This window comes from Hylobates moloch, unplaced genomic scaffold (assembly GCF_009828535.3).
Source record: "Hylobates moloch isolate HMO894 unplaced genomic scaffold, HMol_V3 SCAFFOLD_1, whole genome shotgun sequence".
In the NCBI taxonomy this organism is placed as follows: domain Eukaryota; kingdom Metazoa; phylum Chordata; class Mammalia; order Primates; family Hylobatidae; genus Hylobates; species Hylobates moloch.
Genome location: NW_026652276.1, coordinates 152,533,743 through 152,558,038, shown reverse-complemented (window position 1 = coordinate 152,558,038; position 24,296 = coordinate 152,533,743). Strand labels below are relative to the sequence as shown.

Below are 24,296 nucleotides of genomic sequence, written 5' to 3'. Positions count from 1 at the left end.
ACAGTTAGTGGAATAATCATATCATCAGGATGGAGACACTTAAGTCTCTATCAATGCCAGTGAATTTTGCATTGGTGCAAAATAATGGAAAATCAGCAAGGCCCCTGTAGTGATAGTGGCCCCTGAGGAATTTCCATGGCAAGCCTAATAACTGCTGAAATGGAGAAAGTAACAGTAGAATGTAGTCAAAGCACAAAGCAGAGGAGAGTCAAGAGGGAGAAGGGCATCCCACAGGGCTGACTACTCTTAGAATTTAATACAGGAAGTGGGTTTTTCGTTTTGTTTGCTTTGAGCTTACATTCAAATTTTCTAGGGCTGCTACTTTTTCAGTTCCCTGCCTCTAGGGCAAGAGAATCTAAAAGTTTACCAAAAAAACATCAAGGACCTAGAAAACCCCTTTCTCCCTCAACAGTCTTGTTTTGAAGACTGTTGTATTCTGTGAGCTCAGAAAAGTATATATTAAATGTCAAAAGCTTAACTTTGACTCTTTCCTGTTTTTTTTGTTTTTGTGGGGCTTTTTTTTTGTTTCTATGTTTTTGCCGTTAAAATTCTATTCAGAGAAAATGGGTACATGTAGCAGGCGAAGAGGTAGTCACCCAAAGAGTGGAAAAACTTGAAAAACAATACATTTCAGAAAACATGTCCATCATGTATACTTAACTCTTTTGCATGCACATAGTCAAACATAAATCCATCTGTTTACATATCATCCAAATATCTCTTTTCCTTTCCGTGAATGTTATCTACAGCTGTGAGTAAATTAACTGAGAAGAAAGGAACTCTGCCTGCTCAAGTCACTTTCCACAGCATCCAGTTTATCATGAAATGAATTACTATGCTTTGCATATGACCTTCTGTGTGTGTGCCACATAGCCATGGATGTTCACAGTTTATCTTCCCACTTCAGTCCTTTGCTTCATAGACATGGTTCCTTTTTTTTTCTTTTTCTTTTTCTTTTTTTTTTTTTTTTTTTTGACCCACAGCTTCTCCTCTTCCTTAAAGCCTTTTCCGAAACAGAGCAGACAAAGTTGGCGATGCTGTCGGGGATTCTGCTGGGCAATGGCACCCTGCCCGCCACCATCCTCACCAGTCTCTTCACCGACAGCTTAGTCAAAGAAGGTAACGAGGCTCCTGTTTTCTCGCCTGTCAGACAACAAAAGAAAAATAAAGCCACAGATAGTTAGAAAAATGCCAGTGGCTCTTTTTGGTGTCCTCTATTACTCATTCTTCATATAAGAGAATATCTGTGTATGGGTGTATATTGCCTTTCAAATAATAAAAGGAGTGGACATGTTAATTGTAGGACATTTGAAGGAAAAAATATGCACACCTGTACAAAGACATATTAAGAAAGACTAATAGCAAATTAAAATCTCATGGAAGACTTGATGCCTAGGTCAAATACCCCGAAATCGATCTGGTAATCTTTTTGCCCTTCGACACAAAATGGCAGCCTTTAACTCTCACCCCTATTATAAGAACAAAAACTGTTCCCCTCTCAAGGTCTAGAGAAACTGATGCTCAGATATTCATTTTGATTGCACTTTTTAAGATATCCATTGTCTCAGTTTTAGAAAACAATTTTAAGTCTGCTGCATTAGAAGGAGTCTTGTTTTAATTTTAAGGCATTAAGAGTTGGATAGGCATGCATACCATGATTTGGTTATAGAATAAAATAAAAGTGGGCTGTTTACTTGTAGGAGGATAATGATAGTCAAATTACAATGCAACACAAAACAGTTATTTTTCCTTAAAAATAAATTAAAAGAGCTTTTGTGAGAACATCTGTTTCTTCTGAGAACTTAAAGTTTTCCTCCTACGTATATGAAGTCCTAGCCTCATTCATGCCTATAGTGAAAGAAAGGAGTTATAGTTTTCTTGTAGCTAAGAAAAGAATAGTAAATTGAGAGTCAATTGGTCTTATTCAGAGACTCTCTCTAGTTTTTAGCTTAAAATCACTCAGATTTATGACAATTCAAACTCTGTAATTGTTGGATGTTATTAGTATTATGACATTTTAAAGTATTTCCCTGAAGAAAATTCACAATACAACACACATCTTATTTTTGCTATTAGCCATTTTGCACACAGAAAATCAACATGGAATATAAATATTAATCATTAATTATTTTAAATTATCCTAGCCAACGTAACAGAAAATAATTGCCTTTCTAGTTTTTTTAAAAACCTAAGTGAGGTCTGTAACTTCCTTTGTAATATATATATAAATTAAATTATTAGGTGGATAGATATGTGATAAAGCAAATACGGCAAAATATTAGTTATAGAAACTAGATGGTGGGCATGTGAGTGTTCATTGTTCAATTTGTTCAACTTTTCTGTATGTCTGGAAATTATTATAGTAAAATGTTTGGGGGGTGGTGAGGAGGAAAATAACTGCTATGGAAGTAGCATAGTGCCTCTGTTATACGGCTTTTCCATCTTTTACAAACTAGAGGTTTAAACCCTTGCTTCCTAATTGGAAAAGGATTAAGAAAATGGCTGGGTATGGTAACTCATGCCTGTAATCCTAACACTTTGGGAAGCTGAGGTAAGAAAATTGCTTGAGGCCAGGAGTTTGAGACCAGTCTGGGAAACAAAGCAAGACTCTCTTCTCTACAAAAAAAAATTTTAAAACTAGCCAGGTGTGTTGGCACACCTGTGCAGTCCCAGCTGCTCAGGAGACTAAGGCAAGAGGATTGCTTGAGCCCAGGAGTTTGAGGCTACAGTGAGCTATAATCACATCATCTTACTACAGCCTAGGCAACAGAGAAAGACTATCTAAAATAAAAAAAGAAATAAAGAAAATGGTTAAGAAATTAATCATTTTCCCCAACTCATTCAATAAATGACCAAGGGAGATGGGATTATCCTACTCAGAGGAGTAACTATAAAGAAAGTTAAATCTCAATTTTAGGCTCCTAGTTTCAAGCATAGTTTTTCTTTGCTTACAATACAGATTACAGCCTAGTGTTAATTTATATTAAATTTTATATTGGTTTTATGAGCTAATGATAATGCTAAAAATTCATCTTAAGTTGTTTAACATGAACTTTCAGTTAAGGTGTAATGCATGTTTTGTTATTATAGCCGTTTTTTTTTAACTTAGTTTCTTTGCTTATTCAAGGGAAGAAAATCAGGTTTAGTTGGTGTCTATATGAATGATAGACCAATTAAATGCTTTTACTTTCCAGTTTCTGGAAGACCTGGGTCAGATTGGTATATAAGGACATGGATTTCTTATGTAACAATAAACAGAAAATTAGCACAGACCTCAGGCTGAACAGCAGTATCCAGGCACTTAAGTATTTTTCTCCTGTTATCATTCATAGCATTAACTTCATCCCAAGGATGGTGCCCCCTCTAGTTGTTACGTCTCCTGACACAATTATGGCATATTCTTCCTGGTTCAGGTTCAGTGGAAGAACATTTCTCCTGAACAGAGGATAATTTATCTTTCCTTCAGCTGATTGGTTGACACAGGCTGCATGACCAGTGCAGGTCCAGTAGCAATTGCCAGGGGCGTGCCTTGGGCAGATGAGTTTAAGCGAGGTCACTAAATTAATCATCAGAAAGAGGTGGTACCAGGACTTAGACTAATCAGTAGTCACCTGGACTGGATAAAAGGGGACCTCTTTTAGGAGGGAGGTAAAGAGAATAGAGGCTGCTTAGGCCACATTATCATTAGCTCATAACAATAGTAGAACCTTCAGTTTAGAAAAATCAGTTAAATGTTTCAATTACATCTTAACTCTTCATTAAATAACTGCAACATAAATTTAGAATTTGAAGTGTTCATAGAACTGTCTTCTTGTTATCTGATTATTTCTATTTGGAAATAAGTGGTAATGTAAATGTGGACATGTGATTAAATGGTTTCCTGATTTAACATAACTACCTTAATAACGATTTTTTTTTTAAATCCAGAAGAGTTTAACTTGAAATAGCCTTGATATTTTTATAGCTTAACTCAAGAATATTTTAAAATGCTTTTTATGGCTGGGCGCAGTGGCTCATGCCTGTAATCCCAGCAATTTGGGAGGCCAAGGCAGGTGGATCACCTGAGGTCAAGCGTTCAGGAGTAGCCTGCCCAACATGGTGAAACCCTGTCTCTACTAAAAATACAAAAATTAGCTGGATGTGGTGGTGCATGCCTGTAATCCCAACTACTTGGGAGGCTGAGGCAGGAGAATCACTTGAACCCAGGAGGCGAAGATTGCAGTGTGCCGAGATCATGCTACTTCACTCCAGCCTGGGCGACAGAGTGAGACTCCATCCCCAAAAAAATAAAAATAAAAATAAATAAATAAAATGCTTTTTATAAAAAGCAAAACTAAGGTAAATGATATGTGTTCATCTATTTGTAGCAATACTTATTGTATCTGTCACTACCAGTGTTCTTGTACTGGCATCCTTTATTAGCAAATTACTTGATAAAGGTGACATTACAGTTTTGTGTCTCCTAATTTACTTTCTTGTGCCTCAAGATCACTGTTATAAACATGAAATACATATGAACCAGAGGGTGAAATAAAGGCAATAACACCGAAGATACTGAGTGTTAAATATGTTTTTGACCAAGGTAAAATAAAATAAACTTGCAGTTAGACCAGGTTGGATTCAAGGAGTCCAAATTTGAAAAATATTTTATTTTCCTTTTCCTGAAAATATTCTATTTTGAGTAATGAGAAGAGGAGAATTTGCCTAGAGGTCTATTGACTTTTCCTTTATACCAAAATTAGTCTTTTAGTTATTTACCCATTTCAGGAAACCTGGTTGCTTTGCACACCATCACAATTGGTTTTGCTCGTAAAAGGAATGAAATTCTCTTTTGTTTTTCAACAGGCATTGCGGCCTCATTTGCTGTCAAGCTTTTCAAAGCATGGATGGCAGAAAAAGATGCCAACTCTGTTACCTCGTCTTTGAGAAAAGCCAACTTAGACAAGAGGCTGCTTGTAAGTGTTTTCTGGTTAAAGGGTTGTATGTACGATGCCTTTCTTGGAGCTTAAGCAATGCCTGCAATATAGTATATGCATAAGATCCCTGGATCTGTGTTGACTTGGAGCACTGTTCCTTTTATTTCTGCGTAATTGGTAGTAGAAACTGATTTCATTTTAATCTTTATTTTGTCAACAAATGGCACAATAAAATTAAAGAATTGTGAAGAATGTAGACTTCCAAATTTGTAAGTTTGTTGACATAGTATTAACATTTCATCAGAATTAAGACTTTGTTTTATAGCCATAACTTTTTTTTTTCTTTTTTTTTTTTGAGACAGAGTCTGGCTCTGTCACCCAGGCTGGAGTGCAATGGCACAATCTCGCTCACTGCAACCTCTGCCTCCTGGGTTCAAACAATTCTCCTGCCTCAGCCTCCCGAGTAGGTGGGATTACAGGCGCTCTCCACCACACTCAGCTGATTTCTGGATTTTTTTAATAGAGACAGGTTTTCGCCATATTGGCCATATTAGTCTTTTAGTCTCGATCTCCTGACCTCAAGTGATCCGCCCACCTCAGCCTCCCAAAGTGCTGGGATTATAGGTGTGAGCCACCACACTCAGCCTATAATCATAACTTTCTAGACATTTTAAGGTTTTAATATGATAAAAATTTCATCAATCTCAATCAAATACTTGTGATGTCTGTCTTGAGTAGCAGTCAGACTGTGCTAATCTCAAATGTGTGTTAAATAGTTTGTTAACAAAATAAAAGTTTAAACAAGATTTCCCTGGAAATACTTAAGCTGTTGCAGAAAGTAAACAAGTTAATTGTGTCACAATTGCTTGATTATATTTTTATTTCTCCATCTTTGTGTTTTTCTAAGAAAATCCAGAAAAATATTTTGTTCTTATAATTTCTATCTGCTCTCTACAATTTCTTTCTTCTTGATGCAGCAGCTGTGAAATGCCAAGATTTCTCCAGGTGGAATTGCTTTTACAGTTCTAGGATGAAGTGTAAAAATAAGACACACCCCTGCCATCTTCTCTTCACCTGGCCTCTTCTCTGTTGTTCTCTTCCAATGTGTTTCAGTGTGCAAGGGTCCAATCCCATGAGATAATTCTAAGACTATCTCTTTTCCTCAAGAACGCATGAAAGTAATTTTAAATGTAAATACTTACAATTTAAATCACTTAAGAATACTTTGTTTCTTGAAGTTTACCTTAAGTAGATTTGTGTGTTTAAAGTTTTTAGATTATGGTAAAAAAGGCACAGAAGTCTAGATTCTAGTTCCTAATAATTTTCATTCCTCATATGTTTCCTGAATGTCTACCCTGTGCTGGGTATGGTGCCACAAGCTGCAGAGCCAGTAGAGAACAGGATAGAAAAGTTGCCTGCCCTCGTGAAACCTACTTTCTAGTGGACTTAGGGCAAATCCCTGTGAACAGCAGCAGAAGTCACAGAAGATAAGTGAATAGGTTGCTGAGGAAGGTGGAGGTTCATATGAAGGGAACATATTTCTTGTCCATGAGGCTGTGGGTTGTCTGTAGATTAGCTCTATCTTGGCTAAGCCTGGCTTAATTCCACATGCCTTTTCATTCGGGCACAGGCTGAGGGAGCAGCTCCCATCTGGGCCATTCTGTCTTCGTGGCAGAGTACCAGAACACAGAGACTGAACTGAACCTCTCAAGTACCTTAAAAACTCACCTATGGACGCTGCCATGCCTGGCAATAGATTGGGAAAATCCAGTCCACTAATAGGCTGCTTCTCCACCTCTGCAAATAGACATAGCAAAGAGGGGGTTCTCTTAATACTCTTTTGAAGGAGAGGAGGTGGATGATTGGGAACAAAGATACAATCTATCTGGTTATTTCTTAAAGCAGTAATTTAATTTTTTTTTTAATTTTATTATACTTTAAGTTTTAGGGTACATGTGCACAATGTGCAGGTTTGTTACATATGTATAGATGTGCCACGTTGGTGTGCTGCACCCATTAACTCGTCATTTAGCGTTAGGTGTATCTCCTAATGCTATCCCTCCCCCCTCCCCCCACACCACAACAGTCCCTGGTGTGTGATGTTCCCCTTCCTGTGTCCATGTGTTCTCATTGTTCAATTTAAAGCAGTAATTTTCTTAAAGATATTCACAACTATAGCCCGGTTACTTAATTAGATGGCTTCATTTACAAAATTCATTTTCTTTTTGGAAACACATGTCATTTAGCTGTTTTTACTAGGTTCTGTGTGTGTGTATGTGTACGTATGTGTGCATTTGTGTATATATATGGAACATAGGTGGTGGTTTCTGCAAGAAACTTATAAACTGGATGAGAACAGGATAGTTGCCTATGCACTATGCCTGCCTGATATTTGTTGAATCAACAAGAGAATGAGGAACTAGTGAGTCAGTTCCACTCTTTAGGAGGAAATTTTGTTTCATGAACATATGCAACAAAATTCTCTTTAACTCTGAACTACTACATTTTAGGAAAATTTGTGTATTACCAGACTTTAGCTATCACCCACTATTATAATACAGAAGAAAGAACAATTTATAGCAACTCAGAGAGGTGAGGGGATGGGAGAAGCCAACCCTTATTACTGACAAAGAGAATGGTGATTAAGAAATCAAAGATATTGATCTCTTCCTTTATTTATTCAATAAGTATGTATTGATTATATTATATGCCAGAAACTTCCAAGAGATGAAGAGATTGAAAGGAACCAAACCAACAGTCCCTTTCCTTCATGAAGCTTATATTCTGTTTCAGGAGAGTGGGCCATAAACTAAAACCCGTAAAATATGTATTATAATAAAGGTAAAAATTAAGTAGGGGCCGGGTGTGGTGGCTCACACCTGTAATCCCAGCACCTTAGGAGGCTGAGGCAGGTGGGTCACTTGAGATCAAGAGTTCAAGACCAGCCTGACCAACATGGTGAAACCTTGTCTCTACTAAAAATACAAAAAATTAGCCGGACGTGATGGTGCACACCTGTAATCTCAGTTACTTGGGAGGCTGAGGCAGGAGAATTGCTTGAACCCAGGAGGTGGAGGTTGCAGTGAGCTAAGATCACACCACTTCACTCCGGCCTGGACGACAGAGCAAGACTCCGTCTCAAAATGAAACAAAACAAAACAAAATTAGGAAAGAGTTAAAGAGCTTCCAAATGTGGGTTGTAATTTTCAGTGGTGGAAAGCCCTCTGTGATAAGATGACATTTGTGTAAAGACTTGAGGGAGGTGTGGAGTGAACTGTTTAAATATCTCCACATAGAGCATTCCAGGCAAAGGGAATAGGAAATGGGAAGGCCTTGGGGCATGGGATGTTGGGGACCGCAAGGGGAGAGCAGGTAAGAGCAAAAGTGTAGATAAGCTCAGAGAAGTAGCAAGGCCCATATCATCTAGGGCTTTGGCTTGTATTCCAAATGAGATAGAAAACTTTTGGAAATTCTCTGCAGAATGGTGTGTAATGTGATTTTGGGTCTCAACAGGATCACTCTTGCTGTCACTTTGGGAATAGACTCAGGAGCAAGAGCAAAAGCAGAGAGACCTCAATCTAGGGATGGGGTGATAGAGATTTGTACCAGGGTATGGTTTCTCTAAAAAAATTACAAACCATGTTCCAAGTCAAAAAATGACACGGTGTGATTTAGACGGGCTTCCCCTCAACTTAATCTGAATAATGATTTTCAATGTATTATATACTATTCATAAGAATTTGGAATGTAGTTCATAAGTGAACTACGAGTAATATGTTTAGTGGCATATTGCTCTGAACATAACTTTAAATCAAACTTTGCAGTCACACTCTTCCTAAATAGAATATTGAGTGCTAGCACAGAGTAATGGAATAAGTATTGACTTAGGGGCACACAGCTCTGTTCTTAAATATTTTTGGCGGCATAGATTGGGTCGAGCTGCTTAACCTTGTTGAAACTTAGTTCATCATCTAGAAAAATGTCTGCTTTACACAACTATTATGAGGAAAGTGCCAGTACATTTTGATTCATAGAAGAAACTCAATAAAAATACATTAGTTCCCTTCCCTGCAGATTTGGATGATGTGGAGCAGTAGAGGAAATATCAGTGACGCAGTTTCAGTGTGGTATAAAATGTTTGCTTTATTATGAATGCGTGTTTGATAGCTGCTCCCACCAGCTCTCTTCTGACATTTTTGAAACATATGACTCAACAGGGGAAATCAATAGGATGATAGAACATTGAAATTTGAATCCTGACATAGGAGCCCTCCAGCTGTGTTCCTATAGGTGGTGGCAAACCCATTGCAGATCTACTGAGGCTCTTCCTGGAACCGCATAGCCATTGGCCATATATATGCAAGTCTAACCAATACAAAAGCTTAGATATATTTTTTAGACCCTGCAGCAGTCTGAAAAATGTGAGAACTTTGAAAATCATCTTAATTTCATAGATGGGTGTTGAACTCACCCAGGATTAGATCATGACTAAGTGTTACTGAGATTCTGCCAAACTGTGTAGGGTAAAATGGAAATGAGGTGAAAATATGAGAGCAGCTATGGTATATTGCTCTTTTCGAAAATTTCCATCAGAATTATGTAATAAACTAGAGTTGGTAGGGTGGGTGTCTTAGACCTTTTCTATTACTTATAACAGAATACCTGAAACTGGGTTGCTTATACAGAAAAGGAACTTATTTCTTAACAGTTATGGAGGCTAAGTCCCATGTCAAGGGGCTGCCTCTGGTGAGGGCCTTCTTGCTGGTGGGGACTCTGCAGTGTCCCAGGAAGGCTCAGAGTATCACATGGCGAGGGGGCTGAGTGTGCTAGCTCAGGTCTTCCCTCCTCTTTTTTAAAGCCACCAGGTCCCCTCCCAATATAACCCACTAATCCATGAATGGATTAATCCATTCATGAGGGCAGAGCCCTTATAATCCAGTAACTCTTTAAAAGCCTCATCTCTCAGTATTGTCACGGTAGGGTCCAAGTTTATCTCAATTGCTTACCCTTTTTTTCTTTTTCTTTGTGAAACTGCCTGATTTCAGAAGATGTTTAGCTCAAGAAATATACCAGCAATTTGTTGTTTTGTCTTTATTCTTTTCTTCCAAATGTGAGATATTCTAAATGAAATGAAGACTTTTGTCCTTCATGCTGGCTGAAATTTGAATGGCTTGTTGTATAGCAGTCTTTTTTCCGTTTTTCAGGAACTCTTTCCAGTTAACAGACAGAGTGTGGATCATTTTGCTAAATACTTCACTGACGCAGGTCTTAAGGAGCTTTCCGACTTCCTCCGAGTCCAGCAGTCCCTCGGCACCAGGAAGGAACTGCAGAAGGAGCTCCAGGAGCGTCTTTCTCAGGAATGCCCGATCAAGGAGGTGGGAGACCACAGGCGGACATCACCTCGATATACACAAATGAGAGGAATTACATGGGCTGTGTAGCAAAGGCTTTCCTTAAAAAATCTGCCCTATGCTTATGGCTGTAAACTTTATGTACTTATTCCTACCATTTAAATTAACTCAGCTTCAAAGTATTGATTCAGTATCCTCCATTTTTGTTAACACTCCAGGATGGTCCAGAAATTAATAGTGATTTCCACACAAATGACTTATTTTACCAGGCTGCTATGATTTTCAAAATATTTCATCTGTCAAAGAGATTTGACCATCCACTATCAGTATAGCCCATTATATGGTAGTTTTTAAATTTTGTTGCAGATTATCTAACCTGATTAAGCATTTGTCTAGTGTTTGGAATTAACACTGGATTTTTTGTTCATCACTCTGTATGAATATGTAGGCTTTTTATTTGAAAAAAGTTTGAATTCCTGTTATGGGAAAAGACTAGTTGGATCAGTGACTTGTTTAATCCCACTCACACTTGGAAGAGCTGTGTTTCCCTATAATGTAAAAGCTATATTTTTTATAATGTGCATATACATAGTTTATATATACATGCTATAGTTCACAAAGCTATGACTATATCTTTTTTTATTTTTAGTGTATCTGGAGAAAGCTTTCTATTTGAAGTTTTAAAATCTTTCATGCAACAATCTAAAAATTAATATAAAGAGTCCTTTCTTTTTTTCCACATGCTCTAAAATGCCTGACCCATACCTCCTTCCATGCTCCAAGCCCTGCATGGCAGCTCACATGGTTGAAGCCTGGAGAATGTAGGACTGATACTATCCAACAGGTGGAGGTGTTGGAATGACAAATATTCTTAAGTCTCATGGTATTAAGGATAGCAGTATATTTAATGATATTTCTCCAAGCAAGAATTTGTACATGATTTTCCATGGGGAAAAGAAGCAAACATAAAAAGCCTTGTGATGCTTGTAGATGCCAGGATGTCACACTTTTATGTGGCTTCCTCCAGGCAGCACAGGGACTGGGACTGCCCAGCTCCTTCTGCTTTCGAGGGCTACTCAAGTCACTGCTGGCATTTCTACACTCCAGGCCAGAAGTAAAGAAAGCAATGTGTTTCCAGTAAAAAAGAAAAGGGAGGATAAAAAGGTGTTACTACTACTCACAAAGTAGTATGCTGGAGATATATGATGACTTTCAATCACTTCTGAGGCCCAAACCTCTATTTATTATTTTATTTTAAAAGGAAAAAGCCTTTCAAATAAATTTGATATAAAATACATTAAGTTAGGCAAGCCTATATTCCATACTCTCAGGGTTGAGTATAAATTTGCATATTTATACATAATTCAAAGGGGAAAATAAGTTGCTGAATACTGCTGAATTGATGTATATGAAATTTAAAAATTGCCTTTGCACTTACAATTTATTTACAAATTAACTTTTCACTGAGATGGGGCATAAGGATCATCAAAAGTAATCACTGAAGAATAAATTGTGGAGAATGGACCTGTACAAACCCAAGATGGCATCCATCAAGAGGTTTTAAAGTTTAGGGATGGAGATAAAAGTTCACAACTCTGTTGCCTTCTTTAAATCTCCAAAAAGTCAAACTGGCTCAAGTATCCCTACTCTACTAGACTCAAAGGGGTTTCTCCGTGAGGAAACAAAAATCCTCTCTTACTCCACATTATCCAGCAGCTCCTGGCCAGAGCTAAGCCTATTAATTTTGGGACTAAAAATAAATCTGCTTTGAGAACAAATCATTATAGTTTTTCTCCCTCTTCCAGTCTGAGAATGCAGACAAGGAAAGGAGAAGCCAAGCAGATGGTTTCTTAGCTGCCCCAAAACCTTGATTGACTGGGCAGCTAGGGGGGGAGATGGGAGCCCTCCATCTGCCTGTTACTTTCTGACCCCATTTCCATGAAATGTAGGTGGTGCTTTATGTCAAAGAAGAAATGAAGAGGAATGATCTTCCAGAAACAGCAGTGATTGGTCTTCTGTGGACCTGTATAATGAACGCTGTTGAGTGGAACAAGAAGGAAGAACTTGTTGCAGAGCAGGCTCTGAAGCACCTGAAGGTAACAGCCCTTAGCAAGGAACTGACCCAGCCAAGGGCAAACTGCAGCTTTTTTTTTTTTTTTTTTTTTTTTTGACAGAGTCTCACTCTTTTGCCTCAGCTAGAGTGCAGTGGCACGATCTGGGCTCACTGCAACTTTGAACTCCTGGGCTCAAGCCATCCTCCCTCCTCAGCCTCCCAGGTAGCTGGGACTACAGGCGCATGCCACCACGTCTGGCTAATTTCTTCATTTTTTGGTAGAGATGTAGTCTCGCTGTGTGGCCCAGGCTGGTCTTGAACTCCTGCATTCAAGCTATCCTCCTGCCTCGGCCTCCCAAAGTGTTGGCTTGCAGGCGTGAGCCACCACACCAGGCCCAAATTTGTCTTAATTGAGAGTATGACAAATGGGTTCCAACTACAATTACCCTAGACTCAGACTAAACATATACTTCCTAATTTTTTTCAAGTTTGCACCCAGCAATCATGAGAACATAGCAGTGAGTAAACTGTCCATGTTACTTTGATCAGAGAAGGCCCTTTGGAAGAGATAAGTATTGAATTGAGTAAGTCTCAGAAAAACAATGGCTATGCATCAGTGTCAGAAAGTCAAGGATATTTCTAAATGAACGCTTTTTATCCCAGCAGCTCATCAACATTCTTTCCCTGTACCCACTAAGAGACCAAATATGAGAATCTGCCTATATTAAAGATAATTGCTGGCCTGCTATGTCTAAGGGATATTTCAAAAATGAGGTCATATCCTCATACAATATCCATTGTATTATTGGACTGTGGCTCTGCCATTGAAAAAGTGTGAATCTTCTTCCCAGTTCCCTCACAGGTCGACCATACTGCTTTGTTCCTACTGTTCTGTTCCCCTCACCCCATTGGGCACAATATGATGATAAAAGGTATCAATCCTGAAAGTCAATCTTTTCTAAGCAACCCTCCAGGTTATTGTTATGGCTCCAGCAGTGTCGGCTCTGTATCTCCTACGCAAGTGACGGCTTTTACTCTCCACTTCTGTTCTAGCAATATGCTCCCCTGCTGGCTGTGTTCAGCTCCCAAGGCCAGTCAGAGCTGATCCTCCTCCAGAAGGTTCAAGAATACTGCTACGACAACATCCATTTCATGAAAGCCTTTCAGAAGATCGTGGTTCTCTTTTATAAAGGTATCCATCCATGTGCCACTGCTGTGCTTCTGTGTTTTGTTGAAGCTCTTTGAGGGGCAGAGCAGAGAATGAGGCAGAGGAGGTCATGGGGCTCTGCTTAGAGAGGGACAGCAAGATGCTAATTTGTGAAAGTTTTATTGAGGCAACCATACCATGTAGAGAGAGGAGGCATACACGCCATATATGCGTTGCCTTGGAAACCCTGCTTAGGCCCCTGGGCACTTCTCATTGGTAGATGAACTGGTAATTGTTTCTTGGGGTTGGTGGGGAAAAAAATGTAATTATATAAAATTGAGCCTGTTTTTGAATTGTAAGGATTAGCTCTAATAACAATGATTATCAAAATGCTATATATATTATGTTCAGACCCTTTTAGGTGCCATAAATCTGACTTTAAAATTACTGAAGTAATTAGCCTTTTTACTTTGTATTTTAGTTACTTGGCCCAGCCATTCTCCTATTTTCCAAGGGAATGGCTATTTTTAGGTTTTCACATTTACTGTCTTTTCATTGTATTTATAAGGATTAGGTTGCCATGACAACTAGCACTAAAAAATGAATGCTAAAGGTTTTAACCAATCTCAATCTGTATACCTACAGCATACAAAAATGTCCTAGGCTATTTTTTGGGCCTACATTTATGTAGTTTTGTGAGGGAGAAAAAGGAACACTTAAGAAATGATACATTTTGAACATTATAACATGTTTGTTATTATATTCATAAATATCATGATATCAGAAAAGTTAAAATCATACCAGCCAAATGTTTATTTTCCCTTTGATGTGTTCCTAAATTTGTCTATTTTGAATTATATCTTGGGAATTTGGAAAATAAAGGTTTTAAATAAATAATAGCTCTTTTAAAAATGCTTAATAGCATTTCACAATGAATTTTAATTGGCCACGTAGATTCTTCAAATGAATGAACCTTGTCCACAAGTGTTTGGGTGATATTTTACTTTTTCAGAGCACAAAGGTATTCAGCAACAATTACAATAGTCAGTAGGAAAATATGATGGCCACCCATTGCCACTTGAAGTTCAGTAATTGGTATTTTCTCCAACCAGATCTGAGTTGGGTCTTCTTGGATTTAGTCATAAGATAGCAGTGTCCTAAAACTAGGCCCCACCCAATGATACCCAAAGTGATCCACCCATCAGAACCAAACCTGCAAGCCATGTTACCAATTCATAGATGGTACCCAGCAGCCAAGAATGAGAAGTGGGGCCCAACCTTCTGTGGCCACAGCTGGCTCCATTTGTAAAACTGGCAGAGAGACCTATAGGACAGATTTCACATTTGTTTTGAGGGTGGTAAATTTTTTCCACTACAGAAAACCAAACTGTTCGTAAACTAGTTAGTTACCTGAACATAGTTTGCTTTCTTGTCATTTAAAAGATAACCCAACCAGTGTTTCTCACCAAATTTTTTTTTTAACTGAGACATCATTGTTTGAGTCTCATCTTCAGGAGCACCCTATCTTATTGTAATGAAATCACAAAGAATCAGCAAACCCATTGTCATGGGAAATGGCATCTAGGTGGCACATGAACTATTAAAATCCTTCCGATTTCTCATTTTAACCACTAATGCCAACCTCCTTTTCCTTTAGACTTCTTATAACAACTACTGACAGGTAGTAAAACCGGCTACTTTGAGTTTTTTCGTCTTCATCAGCCCCAGATGCTAAGGGTCAGTATGACCTGAAATTATAAAATAACTCAAGAAGTAAGCACTAGGAAGTAAAAAGAAGAGGCATGAGCTCTTAGGCTCATTGATTAACTAGGTAATCAGCATTTAAATAACCTAAAGTTAGTGAGGTCTGTGGCAAGTATGACCTGGCCCCAGGGAACACAGGAAGGGTGAGTGTCAACATCAATTTTATTTCTGCCTTCGTTATTTTTGGAAATGAAATTGGGAAATTTTTTTTAAAATGTAAACCTAAAATACATCACTGCACTAACATTTTAAATACCATTTTCTAGGTAATTTGGTAATTTTCCACAGAATGATATATATAGGCTGTTTTCTTAAGTGAAATAATTCCATGTTTTCTCTTGAGAACATGCAATCCCTGAGGAATGATTGTTCCATACCACTGTTAAGAGCATTACTGTGTTAACTATGTTTACCATCTTGTCTCTTTTTTGCCAGATTTTTACTTTCACCTTATTTTGTCCACCAAACACTTGTGCGCCAGGAGACATGTATTTGATTTGTTTCTGTAAAGATTTGGATGCTCTCATTCTGTTTTATATGCCTAGAGACAGACTTAATAAACAGTGAGTGTTAAAGCACTCCTTTCCTAATATGCGTAAGAATTACCCAGAGAGCTTGTTATAAAACACAGCTCCCCCAGAGATTCTGATTCAGTAGGGCCAGGGTTGGGCCTGAGAATTTTCATTTTAACAAGTTTTCAAGGTGATGCTCTGACTGTTGTACCAGGACCACTGGTGTAAAGTGTATAGCATTCAAGAAGCAACAGATGCTATGAACTCCAGTGACATGTTCAAGATTATACTTACCTTTGATTTCAGGTACATATCCACATCTTACAAATATGGAATAGTGTCTTCTCTGCTTCTTTTACCAAGTTTCTGTGGATTCCTTTAGTTTGTCATAAGGAACGTAGTGCTCTAAAACAAGTTTTTAAAATGTAATGGAAACCGTTGCTCCTTTTTAATTTTCATTTTTATCTCTCTCTTACACACACAGCACACACAAACATATACATGGACACACACACACCTCCCCTTTCCCAACATGTCCAGAACTTGATGATAACAGAAACTTGGGCATATGATTAGCCATGTCCCCCTTGGCAAATCTAATTACTTAATTGAATATCATTATTGAAAGATTTATAAATCTTTTACATAAATAGCAGTGCAATAAAAGCAAATAAACTAAATAATACTAGTCAGCAAAGAAAAAAGTGGTGATGGGTCATTTTGCAAAGACTCTCTGTATTAAAATCTAGATTTGCATATTTCTAAGGCAGTAAGAAACAGTAAATCCATTGCTAACTTTCAAGCATCACATTATTGACTTTTAAAAATGATTTTCTCTTCTTTTTTCCCTGAAGGTAAGTCCCATAGACTCAGCATGGTCTAAAACGTGTAAAACTACCTTGTCAAGTACTGTTATTATCTCTATCATGGGTTTTCTTGTTTGCAGAAATTTTTTAGGTTAAATTTTATTCTGCATGCAAATTTTTCTAAAAGAAGTTTTTTATTCTAGTTCTAAAAAAGGGTGAGTGCCCTTCTCAGCATATATTCCCAGCATTCTTAGGGTAAATTATTTTTGACTTGTGTCCCTATGTGACATTCCTAATAAAAAAATTCTGAATTTCAAGAGTTTCAAGTGACATAGTTTTAGACTTTCTAGATAACTAACATGATCTAAAATTTAGCGGTTCTCAAGCCACTTTTACAGTATTGTCTCTTCGATCCTCATGAATACATTAGAACTCTACAAATTGAGAAATATTTATTTTTTCTCATCAAGTTAACAAACTTATTCCTTATACATGTCTTGAATGGACACTATAGGGCAGGTCCTTCATTAAATGCTGGAAATGAGCTGAACAAAATATAGTCCCTGACTTCCTGAATTTCAGGATGTAGAAGAAAACAAAGAATTACACTCACCATGTCAACTGCTGAAATAAGCCTCACACAGAGGGTGTCAGAAGGGATAAGACCACAGAGGAAGGGCACCTAACTTGTTAAAGCTAATTTGGAGGGGGAGAAGTGAAGGCTCTCGAGGTACATGTATCTCATCAGACATTATGAAGAAGTTGGCCAGACAGAAGGCGAAAACATATATTCCAGTCTCTATGTGCTATCATACAACGTCTTCCTTTCTTACTGTCTTTTACTGTTATTCTATATTCCTAATAGGCATTTATGGAATATCCCACCAAAAATCGTTTCTCAGTTTTAATTAACTCTTTTCCCTACTTTATCCTTAGTGAGGGAAAAAATTGTCTGAATTCTTTGTTCCTCAAGGAGTTCCTTCCTTTTCAGACCTTTCCTTTCACTAAATGGAAGTTTAATTTCTTCTTAAACTCTTTGATGTTCATGCTTTGCCTCATATGATTCTCTGTGTAGATACTTCAGTAGCTTTTAATTAATAATTCTCTGGTACTAGAAGTCTGATCTTTCAGCAAGTAGTTATTACTACACTGGCTTCTTCTAAGAACTCCACATTGCACCGTTAATATGTAGACTTATTTTAAATTCTCCTTATTCGTAACATTAAATATTCTCAATTAATGCTAACAAGAATATCAAGGCACAAGATTTGCAATAAACAATGCATTTGATAGTTTTTACCTATCATTTAGTGTGCTTTTCACAAGCACTGACATTGACAAGCATTTTAATAGTTGCATGGTCTCTTTCAGCCTCTGTGGGGCAATAAAACACAGGAATGAGCTCTCAACCTTCAAAAGGAAAGCTCGGACAAATAGCATCACTAAACTGCAGTCTACATCAGCTTTCCAACCTGTACTTTGTATCATCCTCAATTCATTAAGGTGTGGAGAAAAAAAAATTCTCCTTTCCATGTTTGTCACAGTTTAAAATTATATTGTTTGTGTAGAACATTAATAATGATAGTTTAATAGAGCACGAATATAATTTATAAACTCAAAAATATACATATGTTGCGTGTATATGCTCGAAATTATCCTACAGGCAGGAAGACATGATCCAAACGGTTTGATAATTACTGATCTAATCATAAGCATCTTAAAGATAATTTACAAGTTATATAAAAGGGTCTTAAAATCCCTGTTAATGTTCTTTAAAAGTCTCTGCAAGGCAGTCTTACACAATAACAGGTCACTTCCTCGGGACACAACTGCCTGCTCGTCAGCTCTATGACAATTAGGCTCTGATGGCTAGTAGAAATTTCTTTTATCTCAGTGGAGAGCTAGAAACAAAGAGCTAAAATAACTAGAAGCTAAGAGTAAGTCCATAGGACCCCTGACTGTAGCTCTTACATCCAGGCTCTATAAGTAAATCCAGACTTCTTGCTTCCTTTGCAAAATGTAGTGTTTTTAGTGATGATAATAAACATGTTTTTTAAAAAAACCTTTTATTTTCATAAACCATGTTCATTTTAGTCAGCTCAGCCTCTTCAATTTAATTCAAGAACATTTTCCAAGAGCCAATAATTCTTTAAAAATAAAAAAGCCAATATTTTTGTTATGAAAATATCAGTGATGTTTTAAATGAAAACAATATTAAATTGTTTCTGTCATTTTCATAAGTTGAAATTATATTTTAACTGAAAATATATCATTAGAGTAATTTATTAACATTATATGGCTTTGTCAGTATTTGTAATGAATTGAGCACATCTCGGGGGCAATAATAAATGCTTTGTACCTGCTTTCTGTCTTGTTTCCCACTACAGATTCCCAAACAACAACCCATTGGAACATTAGAAGAATGTTAGAACAACCCATTAGAACATTGGGAGAATATATACACTTATTTTTATATTCTCCTTCCTATTCTTAACATTAAATACTCTCAATTAATGTTATGTTGAGAATATCAAGGCACATTTGTGGAATTTAGAGTTTTAGACAAGAGATAGTTAACAATTTTTTGTTGTTTTTAGAAACCTGTAGGAAATTAGCTAATATGTCTGTTTTCTCTTAATGTAGTAGAAGAAAAATATTACTCTTGTAATTTAGGATATACTGTGGGAAAATAAGTCATGATTTAGTGATGGAGAAAGTGTAGAAATTCAGTTTAGGTGTGTATTACTCCCACAACATACCCCAGAAGTTCCTCTTTATATCTAATTGCTAACAGCATTATTGCATACTATCTACATTTTTTTCCTTTGCCATTTTTCTCCTAAAAAAGAAAATCCCAATCCCCCTTAAAAGACACTGGTCATTTGAGGTTGCTCTTTAATCAAGATATGGTTGAACTTGGCAGGACACAAAATGTTCTAAAATGCTGGAATTGCTGATTCATTTGCAAAATTACTAAATAATTCTATTTCCTACCAGCAAATTAGCACTGTGAGAGATTTCCAAGTCCTAGTAGTGAGCTATAGGCTTGCATTATATCATACCTAAGAAGATGTGTATCATCATCATCACTACTTAAGCCTTTAGTAAGCTATCAAAATATGGCACTGTGCTACATGAAAATCAACTTGGTTCCTCTCTTCTGATAAGTAACAGAATGCTTTATATTTAAAATGATTGCTTTCTATTAAACTATAAGACATGAAGTTGTTTTGAAACATGACATTTGTGTAGTAACTTTGAAATCTTTGATTTAAAATTGCAGCTGATGTTCTGAGCGAAGAAGCAATACTGAAATGGTATAAGGAAGCACATGTTGCTAAAGGCAAAAGTGTTTTTCTTGACCAGATGAAGAAGTTTGTTGAGTGGTTACAAAATGCAGAAGAAGGTATGATTCTGTTTACAGACTTTGATGACCTTTAAACGCTGTCTCATTATATGTCAAAATATTTACCTCTTCCACAGATTTTACTTGATTTCCTAAAACTAAAATTCTAGAGTTATCTTTCGTATCAAACATTTTGCCAACATCTTAGCTTTCCTTTCTGATATCACGGCAATAAAAATCTCTACATGTAAAAACAAAGAAAGAAATGAAATGCTTAAATTATCCACTCTGATGGAGGACAATAAGGAGGAAATGATCAGTAGACGTGAAAGGAGAAAAATACATTTAGCTTAATCACACATTATGGAATTCTATAGATTTTTATGACACCTTTACCAATTAACTGACAATTTTAAATAATGGAAATATAAAGTGAACGGATAATAATGGATAAGAGTGAATTCAGGCCAAGTGTGGTGGCTCACACCTGTAATCCCAGCACTTTGGGAACCAGAGGTGGGTGGATCACCTGAGGTCAGGAGTTTGAGAGCAGCCTGGCCAACATAGTGAAACCCTGTCTCTATTAAAAACACAAAAAAATCAGCCGGGTATTGTGGCGCACGCCTGTAGTCCCAGCTACTCGGGAAGCTGAGGCAGGAGAATCACTTCAACCGGGTGGCGGAGGTTGCAGTGAGCCAAGATCGCGCCACTGCACTCTAGCCTGGATGACAGAGCAAGACTCCATCTCAATAAATAAATAAATAAATAAAGTGAATTCAGTTAAGAACAAAAAGTTTAGGCTGGGCGCGGTGGCTCACGCCTGTAATCCCAGCACTTTGGGAGACCGAGGCTGGTGGATCACGAGGTCAGGAGATTGAGACCATTTTGGCTAACACAGTGAAACCCCGTCTCCACTAAAAATATGAAAAATTAGCTGGGTATGGTGGCAGGTGCCTGTAGTCCCAGCTACTCGGGAGGCTGAGGCAGGAGAATGGCATGAACCTGGGAGGTGGAGGTTGCAGTGAGCCGAGATCGTGCCACTGCACTCCAGCCTGGGCAACAGAGTGAGACTCCGTCTAAAAAAAAAAAAACAAAAAAAAGTTTATCTTAGGTGATCCAAAGAAGAAAAGTTATATTGTTTAATTTTATATATATTCAAATTTTTATATAATTTATATGTATAAATGTAATATATATAAAATGTATTCATTTATAAGTATTTGTATATATACACATGTTGCATTTTTAGACAGGCAAAATTTACCTGAAAGCAGAAAAGAGCAAGAGTTTGCTATCTGCCCTCATGTGACTACTTTACCTTATAATGGGTGCCTAGGGTAAAAGTATGCTGGCGCAATGGCAGGGTTCTGGGTTGGTGACGGTAGTAACTTTTGACTTTAATTAGAGGAATCTGGGGGGGAAATATCTAACTTCTTTCTTCTCTCCTAGAATCCGAATCGGAAGGTGAGGAAAATTAAATGGCTCAACAAGCACAATACCTAGGTTACCACACACCACTTTTTGATTGGGAATGCTGAACCATTTGAGAAGAGAAACTTGGCTTCTGTTTTCGCAAAGGAAAAAATAATAGGATAGGCTTCCCTTGTGCAGAGGGAGAAATGGTTTTGTTTTTGTTTCGTTTTTAAATGGAGCCCTGAGGCATCAGCTATTATACTTGGGACTCTACCTCTCACTCACTATATGCTAACTTAAAGCCATTCAACAAGGAGTCAAGTAGGAATCTGAAATTAAATACTCAACAGACTCCTCCTTTTTTAGCTGTATTTTTCAGGTACTGTGTGGTGACCACCCCACTGGTGTCTATTACAGGCCACTTTGGTAGTTGTGTATCTGCTCATGTATGTGATTTGACAAACCAGTTTTTTAAAATAAATGGCTTTTTAAAAATCTGGGCTTATATTGTCAGAGCTTTTATTTCTTTCCTGTACGTGACTTCTTACACAGATGGTATTTCGGTGTTTTTTCTCTACCCATCCACAATATTGAACGGTTGTATTTCTTGTCATCTATTAAAAACTGTTCTGCTCACACCTGTAATCCCAGCATTTTGGGAGGCCGAGGCGGGCGGATCATGAGGTCAGGAGATCGAGACCACAGTGAAACCCCATCTCTACTAAAAATACAAAAAATTAGCCGGGTGTGGTGGTGGGCACCTGTAGTCTCAGCTACTCGGGAGGCTGAGGCAGGAGAATGGCGTGAACCCCGGAGGCGGAGCTTGCAGTGAGCCAAGATGGCGCTACTGCACCCCAGCCTGGGTGACAGTGTGAGACTCCGTCTCAAATAAAAAAAAAAACCAAAAAACTCTCATCTCATGAGTAATACATTTCAGTTATCCTCATGGCAAAGGAGAAATTAACCCCCAAATACATGCACATTGGTCTTATTAATAATACCATGGTTATATTATTAATAATTAAGCATATAAATATATGTTTCACATTGCTCGTTTTCCTCAGCACTGTTTTCTCCCTAGTTAGAGGAGAGCTAAAGATTTATGTATATAGGTTTAGGTCTTTGTTTATATTTATTTATGGCTAAGTTATTTTATCCTTTAAGTTATTCTTCTCTCAATAGTATTAATAATAGTACGAAACATCTGAACATTTAGGAAAACTTTATACAGAAGTCTTTTTTTTTTTTTTTTAACTTTTGAGAAGCTTAAGGTACTGCCCTGGTGCTAGGGTGATGGTAATCTCCTTCTAAGAAGGAAACATTTTATCTAAGACTTGAAACAAAAGGATGATACATTAGTAACCCATGTACTCATTAAGATAAGCAAAAGGAAAATTGTCATTGTTGTATCATCATCATCATCCTGTATCTAAAGAGGGTTTTCTGATTTCCTGTTTGTCTTCAGAAAAGAAAAAATATTTTCCCTATGACTCGACCACTATTTATATCCGTAAAATGATAGATCATTTTCTCTTTTTTTGAGAGGGGCTCGCACCCTCTGTGGTCCAGGCTGAAGTGCAGTGGCATGATCACAGCTCACGGCAGCCTCAACCTCCCAGGCTCAAGCAATCCTTCTACTTCAGCCTGCCAAGTAGCTGGGACTACAGGCACATACCACCACACCCGGCTAATTTTTAATTTTTTTGTAGTAATGGGGTTTCACCATGTTGCTCAGGCTGGTCTTGAACTCCTGAGCTCAAGCAACTTGCCCACCTCAGCCTCCCAAAATGCTAGGATTACAGGTGTGAGCCACTGTACTGGACCAGTCTTCCCATCTTTTAAAAATTTGATAAATGTCTTTCTTTCTGTGTAGTTAGAGCACTGTCAAGTTCTCTGCCCCAGCTATGGACAGAGTAATATCTGTTTAAATAGATCTTTTTTGTTGTTTTTTTGAGACGGAGTCTTGCTTTGTTGCCCAGGCTGAAGTGCAGTGGCATGATACTGGCTCACTACAACCTCCACCTCCCAGGTTCAAGCGATTCTCCTGCCTCAGCCGCCCTTTGAAAAATCATCTATATGTGAGAATGCTGTTTTCATTGCGCAAGAAATAATGACAGGACAACTGTGGCCAAGAACAAAGTCATAGAATAAAGAGCTTATGTCACCTTGGAGTGCTTAGCATAGTCCTGGTGGTAACATATATATTCCGTCCTAAAATTGACCTACTGGATAATGTCCCTCTTTCATATGCTGATTTTCCTTCCTGGTCTTCCCCTTCATGGTTGGCTTCCTCCTATTTTATAAAAGAAAGTACTAATGCATCCATTCCAATATGGTACACTGCCCCAAGGATGACAAGCACATGGCACTAAACAAAGGGACAGTTCTAGAATGTGTGGCTCTTTTAGGCTAGTCCCTTGAGAGAAAAGCTGGAAACTGATGGGAGAGGTGGCTGATTTCTAACAGGCCATCAATTCGTGGCAAGTCTCCATTATCTATCTGCTCTTCCATCTATCTTTTTTTTTTTTTTTTTTTATTGACAGTCTTGCTCTGCCACCTAGGCTGTGGTGCAGTGGCACTATCTTGACTCACTGCAACCTCTGTCTGGGTTCAAGCAATTTTCCTGCCTCAGCCTCCGCAGTAGGTGGGATACAGGCATGAGCCACCACACCCAGCTAATTTTTGTGTTTTTAGTAGAGACGGAGGTATCACCATGTTGGCCAGGCTGGTCTCGAACTCCTGACCTCAGGTGATCCACCTGCCTTGGCCTCCCAAAGTGCTGAGATTACAGATGCAAGTCACTGCTCCTGCCCCCTTCCATATATCTAAAAATTGTAATTTTGAAGATAAATAATAATTATACCATGAGTGTCTATTAATGTGCTTATTTGAATTGAAAGAATGCAAAATTTTAACTGAAAAATAAACTTGGCCAACTAATTTGACACATGCTGACTGCCAGTTAGGATACATGGCCAGCATATTGTA

General features: G+C 37.8%; 1 protein-coding gene across 3 annotated transcripts in view; it reads left to right on the top strand.

Moving 5' to 3' along the window:
- The window catches only part of BZW2 (basic leucine zipper and W2 domains 2), a 60,849-nt gene extending 39,036 nt beyond the window's left edge, over positions 1-21,813 (top strand). For 2 of the 3 annotated variants that reach the window (XM_032760054.2, XM_032760046.2), the window contains exons 6-12: positions 984-1,119; positions 4,846-4,955; positions 10,121-10,291; positions 12,217-12,363; positions 13,374-13,512; positions 19,833-19,955; positions 21,345-21,812. In XM_032760054.2, the coding sequence (XP_032615945.1) occupies positions 984-1,119; positions 4,846-4,955; positions 10,121-10,291; positions 12,217-12,363; positions 13,374-13,512; positions 19,833-19,955; positions 21,345-21,373 (855 nt within the window). In that variant the 3' untranslated portion in view covers positions 21,374-21,812. Of the gene's footprint in view, positions 1-983; positions 1,120-4,845; positions 4,956-10,120; positions 10,292-12,216; positions 12,364-13,373; positions 13,513-19,832; positions 19,956-21,344 lie in introns of all 3 variants that reach the window. The other variant, XM_058446686.1, reaches the window with a different exon arrangement.
- Positions 21,814-24,296: the final 2,483 nt, after the last annotated feature.